Source organism: Gopherus flavomarginatus, chromosome 3, assembly GCF_025201925.1.
Source record: "Gopherus flavomarginatus isolate rGopFla2 chromosome 3, rGopFla2.mat.asm, whole genome shotgun sequence".
Classification (NCBI taxonomy): domain Eukaryota; kingdom Metazoa; phylum Chordata; order Testudines; family Testudinidae; genus Gopherus; species Gopherus flavomarginatus.
Window position 1 is genome coordinate 43,736,615 of NC_066619.1, and position 21,309 is coordinate 43,757,923.

At 40.3% G+C, this 21,309-nt stretch overlaps 1 protein-coding gene across 6 annotated transcripts in view; it reads left to right on the forward strand.

The window, feature by feature from the left end:
* MAST4 (microtubule associated serine/threonine kinase family member 4) overlaps window positions 1-21,309 on the forward strand; it is a 433,584-nt gene that overhangs the window by 386,555 nt on the left and 25,720 nt on the right. For all 6 annotated transcript variants that reach the window (XM_050946844.1, XM_050946850.1, XM_050946845.1 and 3 more), the window contains 6 exons: window positions 259-344; window positions 12,278-12,486; window positions 13,724-13,862; window positions 15,038-15,170; window positions 15,923-16,088; window positions 20,668-20,769. In XM_050946844.1, coding sequence (XP_050802801.1) covers window positions 259-344; window positions 12,278-12,486; window positions 13,724-13,862; window positions 15,038-15,170; window positions 15,923-16,088; window positions 20,668-20,769 — 835 coding nt within the window. The remainder of the gene's footprint in view (window positions 1-258; window positions 345-12,277; window positions 12,487-13,723; window positions 13,863-15,037; window positions 15,171-15,922; window positions 16,089-20,667; window positions 20,770-21,309) is intronic.

The window sequence follows — 21,309 nt, forward strand, 5'->3', positions numbered from 1 at the left end:
TGCCAGCACCTCACCACAGAGGTGAGTGGATTAATAGATGCAGAATAGCATATAACTTTCTGATGGAATAACAGCTTGTTTCAGAGCCTTCTCTGTCCCCTGACCAGTTGAGCTGTGGCTAATTGGCCAGAGCCAAAAGAACACTCCATCATGCTTTTGATGAGCATGTTTCAGCCTGAGGACAGTAAAGAATTTTTTCTGTTTTATATATGTCTGTAGAGTATTAACTTTGTTCTCTTTCCTTTTTTTACTTAAAAGAGCTCTAATACATCAGTGAAGCTCCGGAGGAAACCTCGTGAAAGCGATTTTGAAACAATTAAACTGATTAGTAATGGAGCTTATGGGTGAGTAATCCATGAGTGCTACAGCTTTTCTGTATTTTGTTTGTGCATAATTTCCAATTATTTCTTACTGTAAACAGCAGGGAGGGGCGTGTGAATGTGTGCACACGCCCATGTGTGCCTGGGTGCTTTTCTAATTCTGGTTTCTAGTCCAAATGCATTTCCATTATTGCTGACAATTGTGATGTGCAAGAAACAATTGAGCTTTCTGCAGACTGGTGCTAGTCAGTAACAAAAACCAGTGTAGCCAGCATACTGCAGCGTCTTGAATTGAGATAACGTATATTCTCATCAAAAAGATGCTTGGGAACCTGTAGAAGTAGATGCCACATGAAGCTAAAGATGAAATGTTAAAATGGAGTTTTGAAGAAAATTTAAAAAGTCTTAGCTTAATATTGAAAGCAGAATTTTTTTCAAAATTTGAAATGATGTATAATTGAATCTGAAGAAGTACACTGTAAAATAGTTAGTGTTCTTGCCCTAAAAACATAGACACCTTTTTAAATGAATACATAAAATATTTTTCCCAATTGAAAATAAATGTATACCTGTCCATTTAAACCATAGGTGCCTGAATGATGTCAGTTCTCCATTGGCAGTTTGTCAGTTCAAGGGCCTCGCTTGCCTGGATAAAAATGGAGGCCACTCCTCTTTCATTTGGAAATGCAACACACAGTGATTGCATGTCTCAGCATGTGATGCTCTATCTTGGCAATGCCATACTGCTCGGATTAAGATCAGACATTGCATGCTGTGCCCTGTAGTCTTTTCTGGGCTCCACCTCTGTACACGAAAGAATTAAGGCAGGTCCATAGATCCAAACTCCTGTGCTGGGAGAGGCTCAAAAAATGGACTCAAACAATTTGGGTCAACCCTATGGTGGTTGAGGAGCCCACTACCAAAGAAAGTTGGCTCTGCTATGGGATGAGGAGCTGTTTCCTGGTCCTGACCTCCTCATGCTGATTCTAGCCCTTTCTGCTCTCAGACAGAATGTGGCAGCTGCGTTATATGACTGAGTGCTCCCTGCAGAATTCCTGAATGTAAAAGAGGGAGCCACTACAGTCCACCTTCCTATCCAGTCCAGTGGAACCTCATGCTCACTTTTTAATGGCTAGAGGCTTGAGGTCACAGCTAATGCGCCTCTCTGGTCACAGTTAGTTAGTTATTCCTTTATTGTGACACATCGACCAAGGGAGTAGGAGTATTTCGGTCTGCAGCTAATTCACCCTTCATGCCAGTCACTATAGTGCATGCAGGGGTATTGTCTGTCCCCAGACTTGCTTACATGGCTCAGCAAAAAGCCTGAAGAAAATATAGCATAATTTTCATTAAAATTACATAAATATCCAAACACAGCTCTAAGTACTCAACCTCACACAAATCATCCCCTCATTGATTTTCCCCTAGGCACCTCATCGCCACATATTCAAATTCTTGCAATTCCCCCAGTACTTCAGAAAGATCCTTTTCACAGCAGGAAGCAGCTGCTGCCACCCCTGCTTCACCAGTGCATGCATCTCTCTCTGTCTCTTTCTCTCTCCTTCCCCTGACAGCTGCTCTCTCTTTTCATCTTGTCCCCAATTTTCTCATTGGAGGAGGGGGAAGATAGAGAAGGCACTGACTTGGCCAGCAGGTGAAGAACAAAAGAGAATCTTAGCCATTGTACCCACCCAACCTTGGAGCGATTCCTGGTTAGGAGAGGAAAAGAGAGATGGGGCCAGGAACCCTGAGCCTCCATCCAAAGGGCAAACATTGGGCAGGTTAGTCTGTGCCTCATCCTCCTCATACTCTAAGAGCCTCAGCCAGTCATAGAGCAACATATTGTAGAGAGCCACCTCTAGTCCAGGGCAGACCAAGTTTCATAGAACTGTAAAGCCAGAAGGGAAATTTATGATCATCTAGTCTGGCCTCCTGCATAACACAGACTGAATTTCACCCAGTATTTTGAAGCAAGCCCAATAACTTTTGGTTTCAAATGAATTCAGGCTGAAATGTGTGAAACCTTTGGGATTCACAGATGTTTTCATGAATAAACCAGTGGCTGTCAAAATGTTCTCAAGCTGCATATAATGGGACCCCACACATCACAAACTTTCTTAGGAGAGATGAGTATTATGTTCTGTTCTGTTGTACGTGGTGGTGTGAGAACCAGTATAGAATAGAGTACTCATGTCGGAATATACAAACCCCACACTGGTAAGGAAGGGCTAAGCAGCAACTCTTGGCTCAGGTGGACTCACTCTGCCATACCTGTAAAGCATTCATGTCTTGGAAGAGGAACTCATAAGCACCTTTCTGGTTAGATTTCCACTCGGCTTTACAAGGTAGGAAGTAGATTCATTTGCATTGACATTTTTCAGGCATTTAGTGTGGTTAGTTGACTTGGCAGCATGTGGATTGGTTGATTTACTGTACATTTATTATCAGCACGTTTAAAGGGTAACATACCACTAGTACCTGAATTCCTCTTATCTTCTATATGAAATGGAATATAATTAAGCAATAATGTCTATTGCATCTGTGGATACAACGCAATACACTTCCTCATAAGCATTTATTACAGTATATTACAAGTATAAACAGCTGAAATTAAAGTTCTTGTTGTTATGCTACACGGATTTTTTTTCTCTTCTAGTGTTTTTCCACTTCATTAACTTTCTGAAGTAATCTAAATATGTGTGAATTCTGCCTGTGCTTCACTGATTTATTCTCAGGAATATGTCACTAGGTGTATTTTGTGATGTGGCTTGTTAATACTTGATTATGTTGTTGTAATGTTTCATTTCTTTCAAAGATGTAGTGAAAGGATTCCTCCTGAACCAAATGTTATCGAGTGCAGTGTTTTTGTTTGGTTGGTGTCGCTATGGATGTTCCTGCCTTCATTAGTGAAGTGAAAGACTTTGATGATTTGACAGCGTAATTGTTGGTCTTGGCACATTGTAGCAGAGATTTGTCAGATATGTTAAACTTCATGAGTTTAAATTTGAACCATTGGGTTTTTTTTTAAAGTTTGAGTAAATATCTTAGCAATATTCTGCTTTGTAAATGCTTGAATAAACTCATTTGTAGTGTAATTAAATGACTGTATAGTAGATGAGGTATATCGGGCTTTTGGGAATGATTGGGAATATACAAGAAGTTAAACAAGCTGTGAATCAGTAAACATGTAGGATGCAGGCCAAATCATTAATGGTTTCACAAGCTGTCGATCTTAGACTCTCTCACCAGCCAAAAGGTTTTCCTTCAATGCTCCCTAAATTTTTAATTTTCATTACTGTTCAAGCAGATTTTCTCCAAATTTTAAAATTTCAAATGGCAACATATAGGAACTCTGTGGTCCACTCTCTGCAGCTGCTGTCAGCATGCCTGCATAAAGACGCTCAATCAATTACATGTTACAATTAGTTTTATTGGGTATGTGAACTCCCCATTTGGATTTGTAAGGCAGTTGCTTTAGTTTTGCATAATAGTGCCTTCTTTACGCAATGATATGGTGCCAGTTACATCAGTTGAAAAAGGGGTGGTGAACTGAATATTTGGGATGGGTACATGGGATATACTGCCCAAGTGTCTCTCTTTCCCCACTAGTGTCTGATCCATGCAGAGAAAAAAGGCCTAATACTGCTACTAGCTAATCCAGTAATTTCTGTCAATTAAATGGTAGATGCTAGTATTTTTGGTGTTGAAGGCACTAGGCTCAGTCCCCATTGAGGACATATGCATGGTGGAGTCATAACAAAATGGTGGCCCATCTGGGGATTTGAACTCATGTGCCCTTCAGATGCTCAGATGAACGTCCCATAATAAGAGGAGTAACACCCTGGGTAAGTGTCTTGCTTCTCTCCAGTAGATGGTACATAGAGGAGAATAAGATTTCTAATGATACCAGCTATGGAGTTAGCTCAAGTAGTAGAGGCAGATACATTTGATGCTGAAGGTCCCATTTTCAATTACTGTTAACTGTAGGGTGTATTGCAAAGTGCTGGAAAATAATTTCTCAATCAAATGTTTCAATTACTCCCAACCCTCCCTTTTATTTTGGAATGCAACAAATTGGAAGTTTCACTGAGATTATTCATTTTATAAAAAATCTGGGCAGTAGTAAAATTTATTACACGGACTTTTATAAGCAGTAAAGGTGGGAGGAGATACTCTTAGGGAAGGTTTACACTAGAAGTGTTACATCGGCGCAGCTGCATTGGTGCAGCTGTGCTACTGTAGCGCATCTGGTGAAGATGCTTTATGCTGAAGGGAGAGCATTATCCCGTCAGCATAATTATTCCATCCCTGTGAGAGGCAGAAGCTATGTCAGCAGAAGAGTATCTCCTGCCGACATAGCGCCGCTGTGGACAGTGCTTAGGTTGCTGTAACTTACATTGGTTGGCGGAGTGTCTTTTTCACACCCCTGAGTGATGTAAATTAGATTGACTTAAGCAGTAGTGTAGACCTGCCTGTGGATATTGAGAGATGCCTTTTTCAGCTTCAAGAACAAAAATCTACATGAAGTAGTCAAACAACTGCAACTACTAGCAGGAGGAAAACAAAATTATTGGGTTTTATCAGAGGGGTAGTTGATCAGTGTTTGGGCATCAGCCAGCTGGAAGATAGCGGAATATCCCTACTTCTAATCTTAATTACCTGTACGCTTATCAGATTGACAAACCATAAATCACAGTTGCCTGGTTGGTTTCCCTAAGTTATAGACTACAAAGCCTCAATTCTAGAGTGATACAGAATTCACAAATCTCTTCTCAGGAAACTGTACTTGAAAATGAATCTGCTAGCACTTGAGAGATAGACGCTGTAGCTTTTAAACTGCAACTATAGCAAGGTACCTCATTTTTCCCGAAGGAGTTCAAGGTTCTTTGATAATTTAGGGAACCAGGTCAAAGAGACTAATGCAGTTTCTCTGGCCTCAAGTACCAAATCTAAACCAGGTTACAAAATGGCTCTAATGTGATTGTGGAAGTCATAATAAGGACTGAAGCGCTGTAGTTATTTAAGGGAAACCACATGCTCTTCCTCCTGTGGCACATTTTGAGACTACTTAGTGCAGGAAAAGTCTTCCACAATTAACATCTGCATTTGACTAGGTAAACCTTTTGAAATTTTATTTTTAAATCTCCTCTGTCTGTGGGCATGTATTATCCTCTGCATCTAGCCCAGCCAAGTCAGATTCCAATTTTTTCCAGAGCCAATGTTTCCAGGAAATAATAACAGAATTATTGAAGTAATTAATATTAGAGCTCAAATAAAGCAATATTTTAAAGATCATGTCAGTGATGAGACTTTTTTGGAGGAGTAAACTTTGCTTATTGTAATTAAATATAAGATCAATACAATATAGGATACTAGTGCAAAACTTTGTCACTAAATATAAATGCTGTTCATCACAGTGAGACAGACCATGCGAGCAAACTCCAGCAGCCATGCCAGGAAGTGCATAGAAAGGAAGGTAAAAGACCCAAACCCTCAGTTCCAGAAACTAGAGCAGGGGTTCCCAAGGCGGTGCCTGCGGGTGCCATCTACATGCGCCCGCGTCCTGGCCAGCGGTGGAGCGCTCGCCGAAATGCCGCTGAATTTCTGCAGCGTTTCAGCGGCGACATCTCTCCATGACATCACTTGCAGCCAACAAGCAACATCGAGAGGCGTCGCCGCCGAAATGCTGCAGAAATTCAGCGGCATTTCAACAGGTGCTCCACTGCCACCACGGTCCTTCGTCTGGCGCTCGCCAGACAAAAAAGTTGGGGACCACTGAACTAGAGGGTTAGAATAATGCCATTCAGAACCAGCTGGATTGTCCAGCTGATTGAGACACAATTCTAGTTGAATGCTACTTTGATGAAATAAAAACAAGTGCAATGTAAGAAATATTTGCCCCAATGAGTCTCCTAAATGTAGTCTGGATGAAAAAGTATTTACCCTCTGTGCAATTGTGCCCACTTACTGAGTTTCTGGGCACCAAGGAAAATTTTGGTCGACAAGCAGTGAGTGGGGCCAGGTAAAATTCCTGGGAAGTAATGGGCCAGAACTTCCAGAGTGCTAGAAATAATAGTTTACTTGTGGTAGAATGGCTTGCTGACTTGTTGCAAATAAAGCTTATCACTAGGCATTTATGAGTGAGGACGCCCAGAATCTGAGCACCATGTGGACTCTGAATGAGCTTGTATTCCCTTCAGGGTTGACTATTGCCCTGGCAGCTTTCCAATGTTGTACAGAGGAGTGTTTGATGGGCCTTTGGGATTAAATATGCATCCCATTTTACATGTTGTTATGGTCTATAGCAAGGGTTTTGACCAACATATGGAAAAGTGCTAAAGCAATTGTGTAGCTGCGAAGTAAAATTAAAACCTATAAATATAGTTTCTCTAAAAGAAATATGATAGCTGGGAAGATTAATATCAAGTGAAGGGCATTGGGCTGACCCTTTAAATATGCTAAATTAGAAGCAAAAGAAGACAAAAATAGTCCATTAATTACAAAAACGAAGGGATTTCCTGGTATGCTATCTTGGGTTAAGTAGTGTTTGTTCTCATGTACCTAAATCCTTGTGACCTTCTAAAAAATAAAAAACAAGGAAAGAGCTGGAAGAGAGAGCCAATTGTCTTATCAAAATCAACTGGGCAAGTATCCACTAAGAGGCTGAAGGCCAATTTTGTTCTCCACTCCCACTTCATCAGTCCCCTCCCGTGTGATGATATATCCCAAGTTTGATCAGCTGTTCATTTTGTACATAGATGCTTCAGTCAATACGTGGGGGGACAATATTGTTTCAGCTGCAGTGCTGTACATTTCAGGTAATAGCCTGTTAATTAGAAACATCTATCCAAGACAGAAATAAGCTACCACTTGCATTCAAGGAAGATAGAAATCGTGACTTTGAAATGTATTTCATTGAACAGTTGAGGAATAATCTGTAGTATGCTCCAGGTTTGCCCATCTATAGCAATGACATCTCCGCTCATGTCATGAAATAATGAGACCATATTTTTGCTACTGTTACTTAATTTATATAGCTTCTAGTTACCCTCCAATCCTAGGAGAAATCTCTAAAATAAAGGTATAGCTATAAACTGGACCATTAGGGTGAGCTGTTCATCGTGGCTCCTATCAAGCAGCACCACTGTGTCGTTAGTAAAAGTAAGGAAAGGGAGAGAGACAGGAAAAACAGACCTGGGAAGAAAAAAGAGGGAGTGAGATGCAGGGGTGTAGACGGTGTGGGAAGGTGACTGGTCCCTTCGGTATAATGTAAGACTTCACCCTTTGTTTGGTAAGCTGTTGTAAAGTTATAGAAGTTCAGTTCAATGGGTTCGGGGCAGATCAGAGTACAAAAGAGCATGGCACAGAAAAGATGTTAAGATTCGGCAGGAGAAATTTCTGTAATTTTTTTCAGTCTTACTGCAATGAAGTTGTGATAAGTTCAGCTTCTCAATCAAGTGTCTCTGTGACTGTGTATTCCTCCCAGCCCTCCCTTCCCTTCAGAGTGCAACATATAGAAAGGACTTGGAAAGCAGCTGGCCTAAAAGACAAGAACCTGTTTTTCTTATGATGTATATAGATAACAGTTCACATTACTAAATTTTCCTCCATTTTTTTGAAACTGCAACAACTCTTGTACCTTTTTTATTTAACTCTTCTTCTCTGGAAAGTCTTGCTATTCAACAACCATTTCAGTGATTGCTCAGCACATTTAACTGCCAATTTTTAACTCAGTACGAGTTGAGGGCACTCACAGGATTCGGCCCTTTGATCTCAATAACTGTGGTATAGAGTTGTTTCAGGTATGCTTAGGATATTGGCAGGTTTGGGGAGAGGGGCAAGAAAAATAGCATAACTACCAAGAATTCAGTGTAATATCAGAGGAAGAAAGGAAATCTACAACCTGAATGTATCTGGAGCCACTTTCTTCATTTCAGCAAGCGCCAATATGTGAGAGAGAATTCCACTAGACACTTACAAAAACCTGTGTTTACCCGTGTCTCCATCCATGTTGACACAGGACATAGCTTCAGATACAAATACAAACAAAAGGACAAGGAGTCAAAAAATGCTGCAAGTTGAGTTGTCCTCCTGTAGCACCAGCATGAAACTCGGAATACTCAGTTTCATAGATTCATAGATTCTAGGGTCAGAAGAGACCAATGTGATCATCTAGTCCGACCCCATGCACAAAGCAGGCCACAGAACCCTACCCATCCACTTCTGTAACAAACCCCTAACCTATGCCTGAGTTATCGAAGTCTTCAAATTGTGGTCTGAAGACCCGAAGCTGCAGAGAATCCACCAGCAAATGACCCATGCCCCACGCTGCAGGGGACGGCGAAAAACCTCCAGGGCCTCTGCCAATCTGCCCTGGAGGAAAATTCCTTCCTGACCCCAAATATGGTGATCAGCTAAACCCTGAGCATGTGGGCAAGACTCACCAGCCAGCACTCAGGAAAGAATTCTCTGCAGTTTCTGATTGTCTGAGTGAATATGGCAGTCTGAGATCCCGCGGAATTCAATAGTGAATAGTGCCATGAGTTTATCTTCTTTGTCAGGCTCATGGGAATGTAAAACGCTGCACAATATAAACAATGCATGCATGTGTTCATATAAATGTACTGTCTTCTGCTCCCTGATGAGTTTGGTACTGCTTGAAGTTGACAGATATTTTCTGAGAAAATGTAGGCTGCTGAGCCCTGTTTACATGGAAGCTTATATGGGTGCTGTGATGGGTTGGATCACGGAAACCCTCTTGGAAGCTGCCACCTGTTGTGCGAAGACTACCTCTGCTCCTGCTTTCCCTGCCAGCTCGGGACCCCAGCATCCTGTATTGTTGAGCCAGACACTTCCATCTGCTCCAACAAAGACCCAGAGTCTGAATTACTTGCCCCAAAGCTGCAGGTTTACCTGAAAGCAGCTAACAGAAGTGCTCCTGTCTTTAACACTCAGATGCCGAACTCCCATTGGGGTCTAAACACAAATAAATCTGTTTTATCTTGTATAAAGCTTATGCAGGGTAAACTCATAAATTGTTCGCCCTCTATAACACTGATAGAGAGAGATGCACAGTTGTTTGCTCCCCTGTGTATTAATACATACTCTGAGTTCATTAATAAGTAAAAAAGTGATTTTATTAAATACAGAAAGTAGGATTTAAGTGGTTCCAAGTAGTAACAGACAGAACAAAGTAAGTCACCAAGCAAAGTAAAATAAAATGCGCAAATCTATGTCTATTCCAACTGAATACAGATAATCTCACCAGTTCCAGAATGCTTCCTTTTACAGACTAATCTCCTTTTAGCCTGAGTCCAGCAATCACTCTCACCTCTTCCAGTCTCTATCTTTCGTTCCAGTTTCTTTCAATATCCTGGGGGTGGGGAGTGGAGAGGCTCTCTTTAGCCAGCTGAAGACAAAATGGAGAGGTCTCCCAAGGGTTTAAATAGACGTTCTCTTGTGGGTGGAGACCCCGTCCTCACCCCTATGCAAAGTCCAGCTCCAATATGGAGTTTAGGAGTCACCTGGGCAAGTCACATGTCCATGCATGACTCACAGTTTTTACAGGTAGCATCCATTGTTGACATGCTACCTTGATCGTCCTCAAGTAGACTTCTTATGTGGATTGGAGCATTCCAAGATCCATTGTCTTTAAGTGTTTCTTGATTAGGTACTTAATTTCAACATTCCTGGCTCCAGGAACTGACCAAATGCTCTGCTAAGGTTATTTAGAAATCAAGCCAGTACACAGCCAACATTCATAACATTCGTAACTTTGAATATAAAAATGATACATGTATACAAATAGAATTAATACATTCAATAGATCATAACCTTTGAGTTATGTTACATGGTATACATAGCATAAAACACATTCTAAGCATATCTCCATAAAGCCTTATGAGAGGTACCATCACAGGTGCCTACCTGTGACGTTAAAGGCTGAGGTGGTGGCATATTAATTAGATAAAGGCTCTGATATTAATCATGATGATAATTTGTTTGGCCGGTTGGATATGTTGGATCTTACTAGTTCCCGTGATGTTGTCTTAAAATTTAAATTACTAGCTGCACAGCTCCATCAATTGTGCAGAAGGAACCATTTTTATTAAGGCTCAATTTTAATAGCCTCCAATTAATATCTATTACCGCATCCTTAAGAGCTCATCTTGCTATGCCTGGCTGAAGGGCAGCTTTTGGAGTCCATCAGGAGCGCTTCATAGGCCCCAATCCTGAAAAGGGAGTTCTTGCACAGAGTTCTGCAGAGTTCAGTGAGACTATGTGAATTCCTTGGAAGATCAAGGTTTCAGGCAGGTGAAAGGGTCACTTTCCCACACATGAGATGTCAGGAAGTTAACAAGAATGAGAGTGCTGAAGTAGGAAAAAGAGAGGAGGACAAAGGGACAAAATTGGTGGACAGAGGCTGAGCTTGACAGGAAATGGGGACAAAGAGAAGGGAGAGGGAGGACAGAAAGAGAGCAAATGGGAAAAGAAGGGGGTTAGAAACTTAAGTGAAAGGGAGGGTGGGGACAGAGAGGAAAATAAACATCAGGGAGGGGTGGGAAGAGATGGAGGAAGAAAAGAAAGAAGCCAACAGGGAGGAGAACTGATCTGTGGAATTGTGTAACTAACTCTGTTTTTTATTCCACTTGGGAGGGGCATGAAACAGGAGCAGGTCTTTGTAAAAGGCACAAAGGGCAGGGCTTGACTCACCACTCAAGGTGTTTTCCACCTAATCATTATGATGTAATGTCTTTCAGCTGCCCTCCCCTTGACTGGGGACTGTACTTTCAGAGACAATGGAAAGGATTAATGACAACCTTTTCAATCAGAGAAAACACTCACCAGGAATATCCCAGCACAAAAGAAATGAGAAACAACTTTGGCTGTTCAGAAGGTTTATAAATTTCTCTAGCGTGGGGCCAGAGTATTCAAAAATAGTGAGACAAAAAGTAAATGCTGAGCTGCCTTTTTTATTTAAATAATTTGAGATATAAGTGGGCCTCTGGGGGGCACAAATTGAATTAGAAACTACATAATCGACTTCTGCCTTTTTCTCTGTCTCATCCTTTCCTTTCCACAGACCCTAACTGCTATGATAATTACATACTAAAAATGCCCTGAGCAATAAATATTACAAAATAGACGTAATGCAATGTCAGGCAAATCCTGGGATTTTTAGGAAGTGGAATAATTTACATCCTGTGCCCATGCTTCAATGCAGGGGTCATGGACTGTGATCTCTTTCACCAAATCCTGGAAGCAACCAGGGCTGCTCAGATGCTGCTTTGCTTTCACTCTTCCCCGCAGATCCCAGTCGAGATGACAGGAAGCCCAGTCAGTGTTGCCCCAATGGAATTTCTACACATCTAGGCCAAGACTTAATCCCACATTAATAGGGAAGCTAATGCAGTGATCCATTTTGATGGAATCAGCCATTGCTGATCTGCCCTTGGTAATGGTAAATGCAGATGTCAGGGACAGGGTGACGGTAACAGATGAGGCATTTCACAACTGGCAAAGAGAGAGCCATCCCACTGAGCAGTGTTTGCCCTTCCAGGCATTTCACATATGAAACCTCATGAGAAGTCCATGACTTGTTTGAAAATTCCCTGAAATGGAGGTTGAATCATAATTATGACACACACTTGCAGAATAGGCACTTGTTTGAATGATTTATACTATTGGCCGTAGCTGTTTTTTCTCTCTAAATCCTTTGCAGGTGGAAATGCCCAGAATCCATTTTAGCTGAGAGCATTTGTAGGCTTTATTTAGGTTTTTTAATTGTGTGTAGTTGATATGTCAATTGAGGCTGCATCTTGATCACGAAACAAAACAGTATTTGGGAGCTCAGATTTGAAAGACTAGTTATTAATATCTTTGTTTGGTACTATATATAAATATAAATACATCTAGTCACTGATCCCCTTTTTCTCCTGTTGTTTGGGCTGTTCCAGTGCTGTTTATTTTGTGCGACATAAAGAAACCAGACAGAGATTTGCCATGAAGAAAATTAACAAACAGAATCTCATTCTCCGAAACCAGATTCAGCAGGCCTTTGTTGAGCGTGATATCCTGACATTTGCAGAAAATCCATTCGTTGTCAGCATGTACTGCTCCTTTGAAACTAGACGCCATTTATGTATGGTCATGGAATATGTGGAAGGTATGTGGGAAGAAAAGTGTATTTTAGCATCAAAAAAGGTAAATCAACCCACACAGTATTTTCATTACAACAGCTGTCCTGTGTGTTCTCTGTACAAGTAGCTATGTACACCTAGGATCTCAATCCACCAATGAGATGGCTTCATTCCCAATTATTATCTTTTGGTGATTACCTGTAAAATGCTTGTCGTGCAGCTCTAAAGAGAAGTCATGCTCTTTGAATGATTTTTGTTATTATTTATAATCATAAGTGTCCTGTAACACTGGAAATTCATGTGAAAATAAAGTTAAGAGGTTTTCTTCTGCTTTTGAAATTTTCACCACTGTGAAAATGATAGTATATTTGAAAACAATTTACAAGAATAAGCTTGAAACATCAGACACACCTTCAAGGGGACCATGACATTGAGAATAAAGACGGTCCATAGGTTAGACTGTTAGCCTGGGTCATGAAAGAGAGAGAGATCCTGTGAGATCTTGGTTGGTCTTTCTCGGTGTCAATTCCCCATCTGTAAAATGGGTATAACAATACTTCTCTATCTTACTGGGGTATTGTGAATAAATGCATTGAAGAGTAAGAGGCATGCAGATTCTATGTTGATGGGGCCATATAAATATCTTAGGTAGGTAGATAGACTAAGGGCTTGTCTACACTTACAGTGCAGCTGCGCCACTGAAGCACTTAGTGAAGATGCTACCTATGCCAACAGGAGAGTTTCTCCTGTCAGTGTAGATACTTCACCTTGCTGAGAGGCAGAAGCTATGTTCCCAGGAGAAGCCCTCCTGTTGACCTAGCGCTGTCTATGCTGGGGGTTAGGTCAGTATATCTACATTGCTCAGTGGTGTAGATTTTCCATACCTTTGAGTGACATAGTTATGCGGACGTAGTAGTGTAGGCCAATCCTAAGTCTTAATGATGGTATTTAAGGTAGTGAATCAAAATTTAGCAAAAAAATAAAATAAAAGTTCTTTTTGAAAACACCTGAATCTCATTCAGGGTCTAGGATATCTTTATGCTGCTTCAGCACCAGTTTCTACTTCCTCTCGCTCTCAAAAAAAAAAAAAAAAAAAAAAAGTGTGAAAATATTTTGCAGAATAAACCTAAAAGACAGTATTCAAATAGTGAACATTCAGAATCCTCATTGTGCAGTTGGTAAATATATGGAGGTCCACGTATGTCTGCATGTACACCTCAAAATATATGATACCACCTAGAACTTTTTATTTTATATTTTCAGGTGGAGATTGCGCTACTTTAATGAAGAATATGGGTCCTTTACCTGTGGATATGGCAAGGATGTATTTTGCTGAGACTGTGCTAGCCTTGGAATATCTGCATAATTATGGAATCGTACACAGGGATTTGAAGCCAGACAAGTAAGTGTATAGAATATAAACACAAAAGAACTTTGTCTGAAAATTAGTCAGATATGAAAGGTGTAATTTTGCTCTGCAAAAAATGAATGCTTGGTTACGAATATTATCCCATACATTCAGAATTCTCAGATAATAGATTCATAATATGAGTGGAGTGGTTTAGCTGTAATTATAGATGTGTTGATTGATTTTTACAATCCTTTAGGCAACGAGAGGCTGTATGACTAGCATGAGAGAAATATATTTTTTCTTGAGACCGAAATAAAGGATAATAAAGTCTGGCCAATAAGAGCAAGCTCTCTCTACATATACTTTGTACCCTATTTAATGCTGAATATGAAAAACAAAAATTGTACATACAGATTCTTATAAGGTCAGTGTTAAATGGGTAATCTTGCCCCTCTGTCACATTTCTGCAGTATTTGGGGTTATAATACTTCGGCTTCTATAAGTGTAAACTGCATTACAGCAGGTTGCTGAAATAAAGATGGAACCTGACATATCTTCCACTAATTTTCATTGTCACTTGTTTCAAAACACATTTGAATCCCAAATGAGTCTGAGTCAAAATACCCACCTGGTACTGTGTATCTGTTGTCTGCCAACTCAATATCTGTCAATTTTTCCTCTTTCCACATCTTCTCCCCTATTTAAATGAATGGCACAGTTAATTAGAGGTAGAAAAAACTAATGCCTCTTTTTCCGAGTATCAGGGGTAGCCGTGTTAATCTGTATCCACAAAAACAATGAGGAGTCCGGTGGCACCTTAAAGACTAAATAAATTTGTTAGTCTTTACGGTGCCACCAGACTCCTCCTTGTTTTTCCTTTTTAAGTTACAATCTATTTGTATGTCTTCCAGAATGCTTGCCATTTCTTTTTGTGCTGACTACACTGTGCTATTTTTTTGTGGCCTTTATGTGGATCCTATTAAGATCCTTCAACTATTAAGTGTTCAAGCAGATATAAATTATGGTTTGTTTAAATCCAATAACAACAACATGTGCATCATGTATTTGGTACCTTCCAGGATGCTGCTGTGTCTAGCCCAGTAGCTTCCTAAATTGTTTTTTAAACAGTTATACAATGCATTAAAGCATTTTTCTGAGACTATAAGAAACAAACTAATACAATTTTGGTTTATGTTATAGTAATTGAGTGTCATTTTGATTTGCAGTTTATTAGTAACATCCATGGGACATATTAAGCTTACAGATTTTGGGCTTTCTAAAGTGGGGCTAATGAGCATGACTACAAATCTTTATGAGGGTCACATTGAGAAGGATGCTAGAGAGTTCCTTGACAAGCAGGTAAGAAATGCCTTTTTTTCATTTTTACACCAAGAGATTAAATAAAGCCGTATTTACCAATGGGATGTGCAATAATATATAAGCCATTATTATTTCTGCGTTGGTACTTCAGATGTATGCATCAGAGTTCCTTTACTAGTGCACTGCAGATCGTTCCATGCTTTTTTCCTCTCCTGCATTATGGTCTATTAGTAAGATGAACGATCTAATTGTGGGCAAGTGAGATCGTGAGAGAGACAAATGGAAAACTGTTTTTATAAGGAATTCAGGAGTCTCAGCAGAGTATTTGCAGAACTCATGATGCATTGTACAATCAAGGGTGCTAAAATCCTAGCTATGGCCCATTTCCCTTTAAGCATGCCTCATTACCATTTGCCCACAATCTGTTCACTGTAAAAGTTACTTAAGGTAAAACCATCACAACTTTCACGTAAAAATAAAGATATGTTTAGATTAAATAAAACAATTGTTTTAATTGACTCTTGTGTATAAAAAAACAATCTTTTAAAACTGTATTTTTCGTAAAATGCATTTTTCACATACAATACAACCAATTATGTAGGTCATTCTTTTAAAAATATTAACTGTACTGCAAGCTGAACAGAGTAAAACATACCGAAAAGAAAAATTAAAATTCTCCATGTTTTTTGTAATATATTGCTACATCATAAGAATTATTAGGGAAATTTAAGCGCAATAACTAGGGTTATTAAACTTCACTTGTTTAAACATTTTCTTTTTCTCATTTTTAGGTCTGTGGCACACCTGAATATATAGCACCAGAAGTGATATTGAGGCAGGGCTATGGCAAGCCAGTGGACTGGTGGGCCATGGGAATTATCCTTTATGAATTTCTTGTTGGGTGTGTGCCATTCTTTGGAGATACACCAGAAGAGCTATTTGGACAAGTAATCAGTGGTAAATATGACCATGAAAAACTGAATTTCTTAACCTGTTGAAACCAATCACTTAATCAAAAAGATATTTAAGATTTTACTAAAAAGCTAGCATTTTTCAACTAGTTGTGCCAAAAAAATTTTTTAAAAAATGAAATCACTCATAGTACCATAATACTAGCCATCAAAATGATGGGTGAAATTTGAACGAAAAACTGACCTTGTATTATATACATCAGTAATGAGTCCAGGAATGCAATAACACGATAGGTTGTGTTTCTAAGTACACTGTTTAAAAAGAAAATAACTATTAATGGTTGGACAGTCAGATAATTTGACTGTCAGTCTTTCCAGGGATTGTGTCAGAGAAGAAAAGGTTAATGAGGACTGCATTTGCAGAAATGGAAAAATGCCTAATGGCACAATGAAGAAATTAACAAAAATGTAATAAAGCCCTAAAACAAATGTCTCACAAATAATAAATAATGAAAAAGAGAGGGAAATGAATTCAATTCACAGCTTGTTAATGATTTCATTGGTGGTTGTTATAGTGTAATGTTATTTCTGTAACAGCTGTTCTTCTTTCATTTAAAATTCAATAACCTTTTAGATCTTAACCTGCAAACTGACCCTAAGTATTGTCATGCAGCTTGTGGCAAAACTAAATGATAATTAAACAGAATCTCTCACTATCCTACCTGCTGTTTCCATAAATTTCCCAAATGCATAGATGTAGATTGCCTCTGTTTTATGCCAAAAGTTCATCAGAATGACATCTCTGTTATTGAAGGTCTTCCAGTCCATTTTACAGCATATATAAAAGGTCCACTAGCTAAAAAAGAGAAAAAAATTCCATTTAGTATGTAAGGAGGTGTTCTGTTATCATATCACTGTTCTCCATCTCTGACTTTCCAAGCCAGGCATGTTTGTAATCTTTAATGAAGTGGATTTGTGAATTGCCGGCAGTATATGACCTCTTTATACAATATCCTAGCTGTTTATGGATTTATAACCATGCTGTTTTCTGATGTGATACACTAAGGCCTGAGTGGCAAGGGGAATCAACTGTTTAATTAATACAAGCAGCAAATGCTGGCTTTGTTCTCGATGCCTTATGGCTGAAATGCTTGTTCATGTTTTATTTTATCCAAATCAGATTTAAACTGCAGTAGAAGCTGCAGGCAGACAAACATGGAAATAACTCATGGTTTTTATTGCACTTGCACGCGCGCGCACACACACACACATATACATATTTTTAGGCTGCTTTCTTAGATTGTGGGGGACGGAGAGATATTTTATTATTTATAACAATTTAAAAAATGTATTTTGAAACTTTATAGTCCATGTTATATACTTTCTTTTTATAAATTAAATTGCCACATTTTAAATCTGAGGCCCTGGTCCAGTTGATACATAAGCTTGTGCTTAACTTTGTGTTTGACCTTATATGGATGATTCATGGAAGCATTTGTAACCTCAGCCCCTTTTTTTCATTTTCTTTTTTTTAGATTCAGATTTATTTTTTTTTACCTGTGTCAGATTTTTCCTTTCTGTTTAATTGTATGTATTTTACTGAAGTCATTCTTATTGCCAAATCATACGTACTGCTCAATCTTACTGCCATCATACTCCTTTCTGCAGTGAAAATAGCCAGGTCCACTGCATTGCACAGCCATGAAACTGGCTGTAGAATCGAACCCTTGCCACAGATTTGTTCTCCAGGCTCCATCGATGAAGTCCTGACGCCACTGGAGTTAATGGGAAAGCTGCCATGAACTTCAGTGGTGCCACAGTTTCACCTTAAGTGTATGTCTACACACCAGCTGAGAGGTGTGATGCCCACACAGACAGACATTCACGCTAGCCCTCTTCAGGCTAGCACCTAAAAATAGCACTGTAACACTGGGGGCTTGGGTTTAGCTGCCTGAGTACATACCCAGGGGGGTTGGGCAGGACTGTACTCGCTCAGCTAGTCCAAGTTGCTGCCTACACCGCTGCAGCCACACTGCTATTTTTAGCGCACACAAAGTTAGCGCATGTATTTCTACCTGCACTGGGAATCCAACCTTTCGGCTGCTGTGTACACATCCTTAGAGCAGAGCTTCCTAAACATTTTTTGTCAAGCTCTCCACTTCAGAGATTCATGTCCTGTGCATGCCGCCTGTACCCGCGGGGAGAGGGATGGCTGGTACCCACAGGAGAGACAAGAGGTACTCATCATATGTAAGCTGAGGAAGCTGTGTACTCTCTGCACAGTTGGGCAGTCTCAGCTGCCTCCCATGCAGCAAGTAAATGGGGTCACTCTGAAGGGCCGAGCTCAGAAAGGGAGCTGAAGGCTGCACCTCACTGGCTGTTTGCCAGGCAGAGCTCCCTCTTGACCTCAGCTATTCAGCATGGCCCTGGCTCTGTCCGGCAGGGGACTACAGAGTAAAGGCTCTGTTCAGCAGGGGGTTCAGTATTTCCGGGGTGCAGCCTTCTGCTCCTTGCTCACAGAATCCCTGCCAGCATCCCCATCAGAGGAGTGTAACTGCAGGAATGGGAGGTGAGACCGGCAGAAAGCCTGGTTCTGGCTGCCAAGACCTCCCACAAAGAGCACTGTCCACTACTCCTGCTGGATAGAGCCCCCTCCTGAGCATGGCCCTTACTAATTAATTTGAGTTAGTTAAAATCCTTGTAACTGGTGAGCTAGACGCTCCATGGTCATTTGTGGTTTACCCTGGACTGTGTCCTGAAAGAAATGTTTCGGTATGTCAGGTTACCAAAGTTCTGGTTAGCTCCAGAAAATTGACAGTCAGTTAATACCAATTACAGTGGAAGCAAAATCTCTAGCTAAGCATTCATTTAAAAAAAAAAAAGTCTTTTAGTCCGTATGGATGTGGGAAAACCCCTTAAGAACATGAATCAAGTGTTAACCTATGTAGTATTTTCTGCATGAGTCTGCAGAAAGCCTGAAAGAACAGATATGACTCCCCCCACCCCATCCTCAATATCTTGTATGCCTCTGAAAGGTAAATACGGTAATTTAAATGTCATCTTTGTTAATTATTTAATTGTTGGTCATTTTAATAGAAAAATCCACTCTTTTATTGTGTTTAATGCAAAATCCCAAACTGCCATCCATGTCTCCCCAGGTACCTAAAGTCCCAGTTGTCCCCTATCCAGCTGCCAACCTCTCTAGCTTCTCTCTGACAGCTTGTACAGTGAGTCTATATGTAGATTAAAATAAATCTGACATTGAATATCTATGGAAAATCAGCACAAAAATAAATTGAATTTAATACAAAAATGGGCCCTCATTGCCGTTGTATCTGAGCAGCTCAGAGTCTTTAACGTATTAATCCTCACAGTGCCCCTGTAAGATGGGGAAGTACTGTTTTCTCATTTTACAGAGAAGCTAAGTGACTTGCCTAAGGTTACTCGGGAAGCCTATGGCAGAGCAGGCCCCTTGAACCCACGTCTCCTATATCCTGGGCTAATGCGCTAACCACTGGACCATCCTTCCTTATGGGTTTGGTGTTCATTTTCATATTGAAGTCATTGCAGATTCCCATGTTTTAATTTAAAGGAAGGTTGGGCAGATTCTCCAGTTTGCTATGATTAGGGTGCTGCAGAATCCAGGAGCCTTGCCACAGAAATTAATTCCATCTTGTCATGAAGTAGAGAAGACCTTAGTGATAGTCAGGGTTAACTGAAGTATGTTGATGGCTTTTTTTCCTCTTAAGTAGAAGAGACATAGGAAAAAACTACCATGTGGCTTGTAGCTCTCTAAACCATAGGCACCAACTCTGTGGCTGGAGCACCATGGAAAAAAAATAGCACCCACCGGCAGCCAAGCTTCCCTTCCTCCCCTCCTACTCCTGCCCATCGGCAGTCCCCGCTGATCAACTCCCCTTCCCACCCCCTGGCTGTTCTGCAGTGTGCAGGAGGCATTGGGAGGGAGAGGAGCGGGGATGGGGAGTGCTTGGGGGAAGGGGTGGGGTGGGATTTGGCTGAAGAGGTAGGGTGGGATTTGGGGGAAGAGGTGGAGTTTGGGGCGGAGCCTGAGGCTGATCAGGGGTTGAGCACCTCCAGGGAAAATCAGAAGCCAGCACCTCTTCTCCAAACCATAAGGGCTGATCATGTAGCCTTTACTCATATGAGTAATGACTTCAATGAAATGATTAGCATGAGTGAGGATTACAGATGTGAGCAATGATTGCAAGATTAGGCCAGATGTGTCCATCTTATCAGCAGTTGCCAAGGAACAGAACTGGAATTTAAACCGTAACAGTCTTTCAAGGGAAGAACAGGATAGCAGTGCTGAGCACTAATATTTTGTAAACACAAAAATCAGTTCTGCCTCTTGTTATTAAGAGCTGTTTAAATCACACTTTGTTGCAAGTAATATGAATGATGATTCAATATCTAGCTTTGAAGAATAGGTGCAGATTGTGTTATGTTTGAAAGCAATTAACATGTAACAAAAAACAACTTGACTAATATGCTGTGTAGGAAAGGTCTGTTTCATTTTGACTAAGCTGACCAGGGGATACCCAGCATCTTTTATGGTACTGGAACGGGACTAAAATAATTTCTCGAACGTCTTTCTTTCATACTAGATGAGATCAACTGGCCTGAAAAGGATGAAGCCCCACCTCCAGATTCCCAGGATCTGATTACTCTACTGCTCAGACAAAACCCTATGGAGAGACTGGGAACAGGTTAGGGGACAGGATTTTAAATTTTGCTCGTGCTAGAAATAGCATCTGTGTTGAACATGTCAAGGCTTTTGTTTGCTTTTTTGTTTTGCCCAGTAAACATCTGTGCATGTGTACAACATGATGCCAACTCACTAGCGCAAGAGTGTGTTTTGTTGGTTTGGTTTCTCTTTTGCTGATTCAGAGCAGTAATACTGCAGAGGGACATATATGAGTACAGTTGTCATCTTATGCAGTTCTTATACAGTTGTTCTCATCTCCTCTTGTTTCAATAAATAAAAGATAAACTTCTCTTGAAGACAATCTATCTAGTTCATGGAATTGTTAACCTTGTGAAAATGCAGACTGTTAAATAACTTCGTTGCAGAAATAGAGAGCTGTGAATCAAATTACAAGAACTACTTTGGTGCCACAAATACCATGACCTGGCCAATGAGCCCCCACTGGTTTCAGAGCATATGATTGCTACTTGAACTAATTACCCAAAAATGACTGCCTGAGATTGTGTCATGAACTGTCTTATTACTCTTATTCAGTACTACT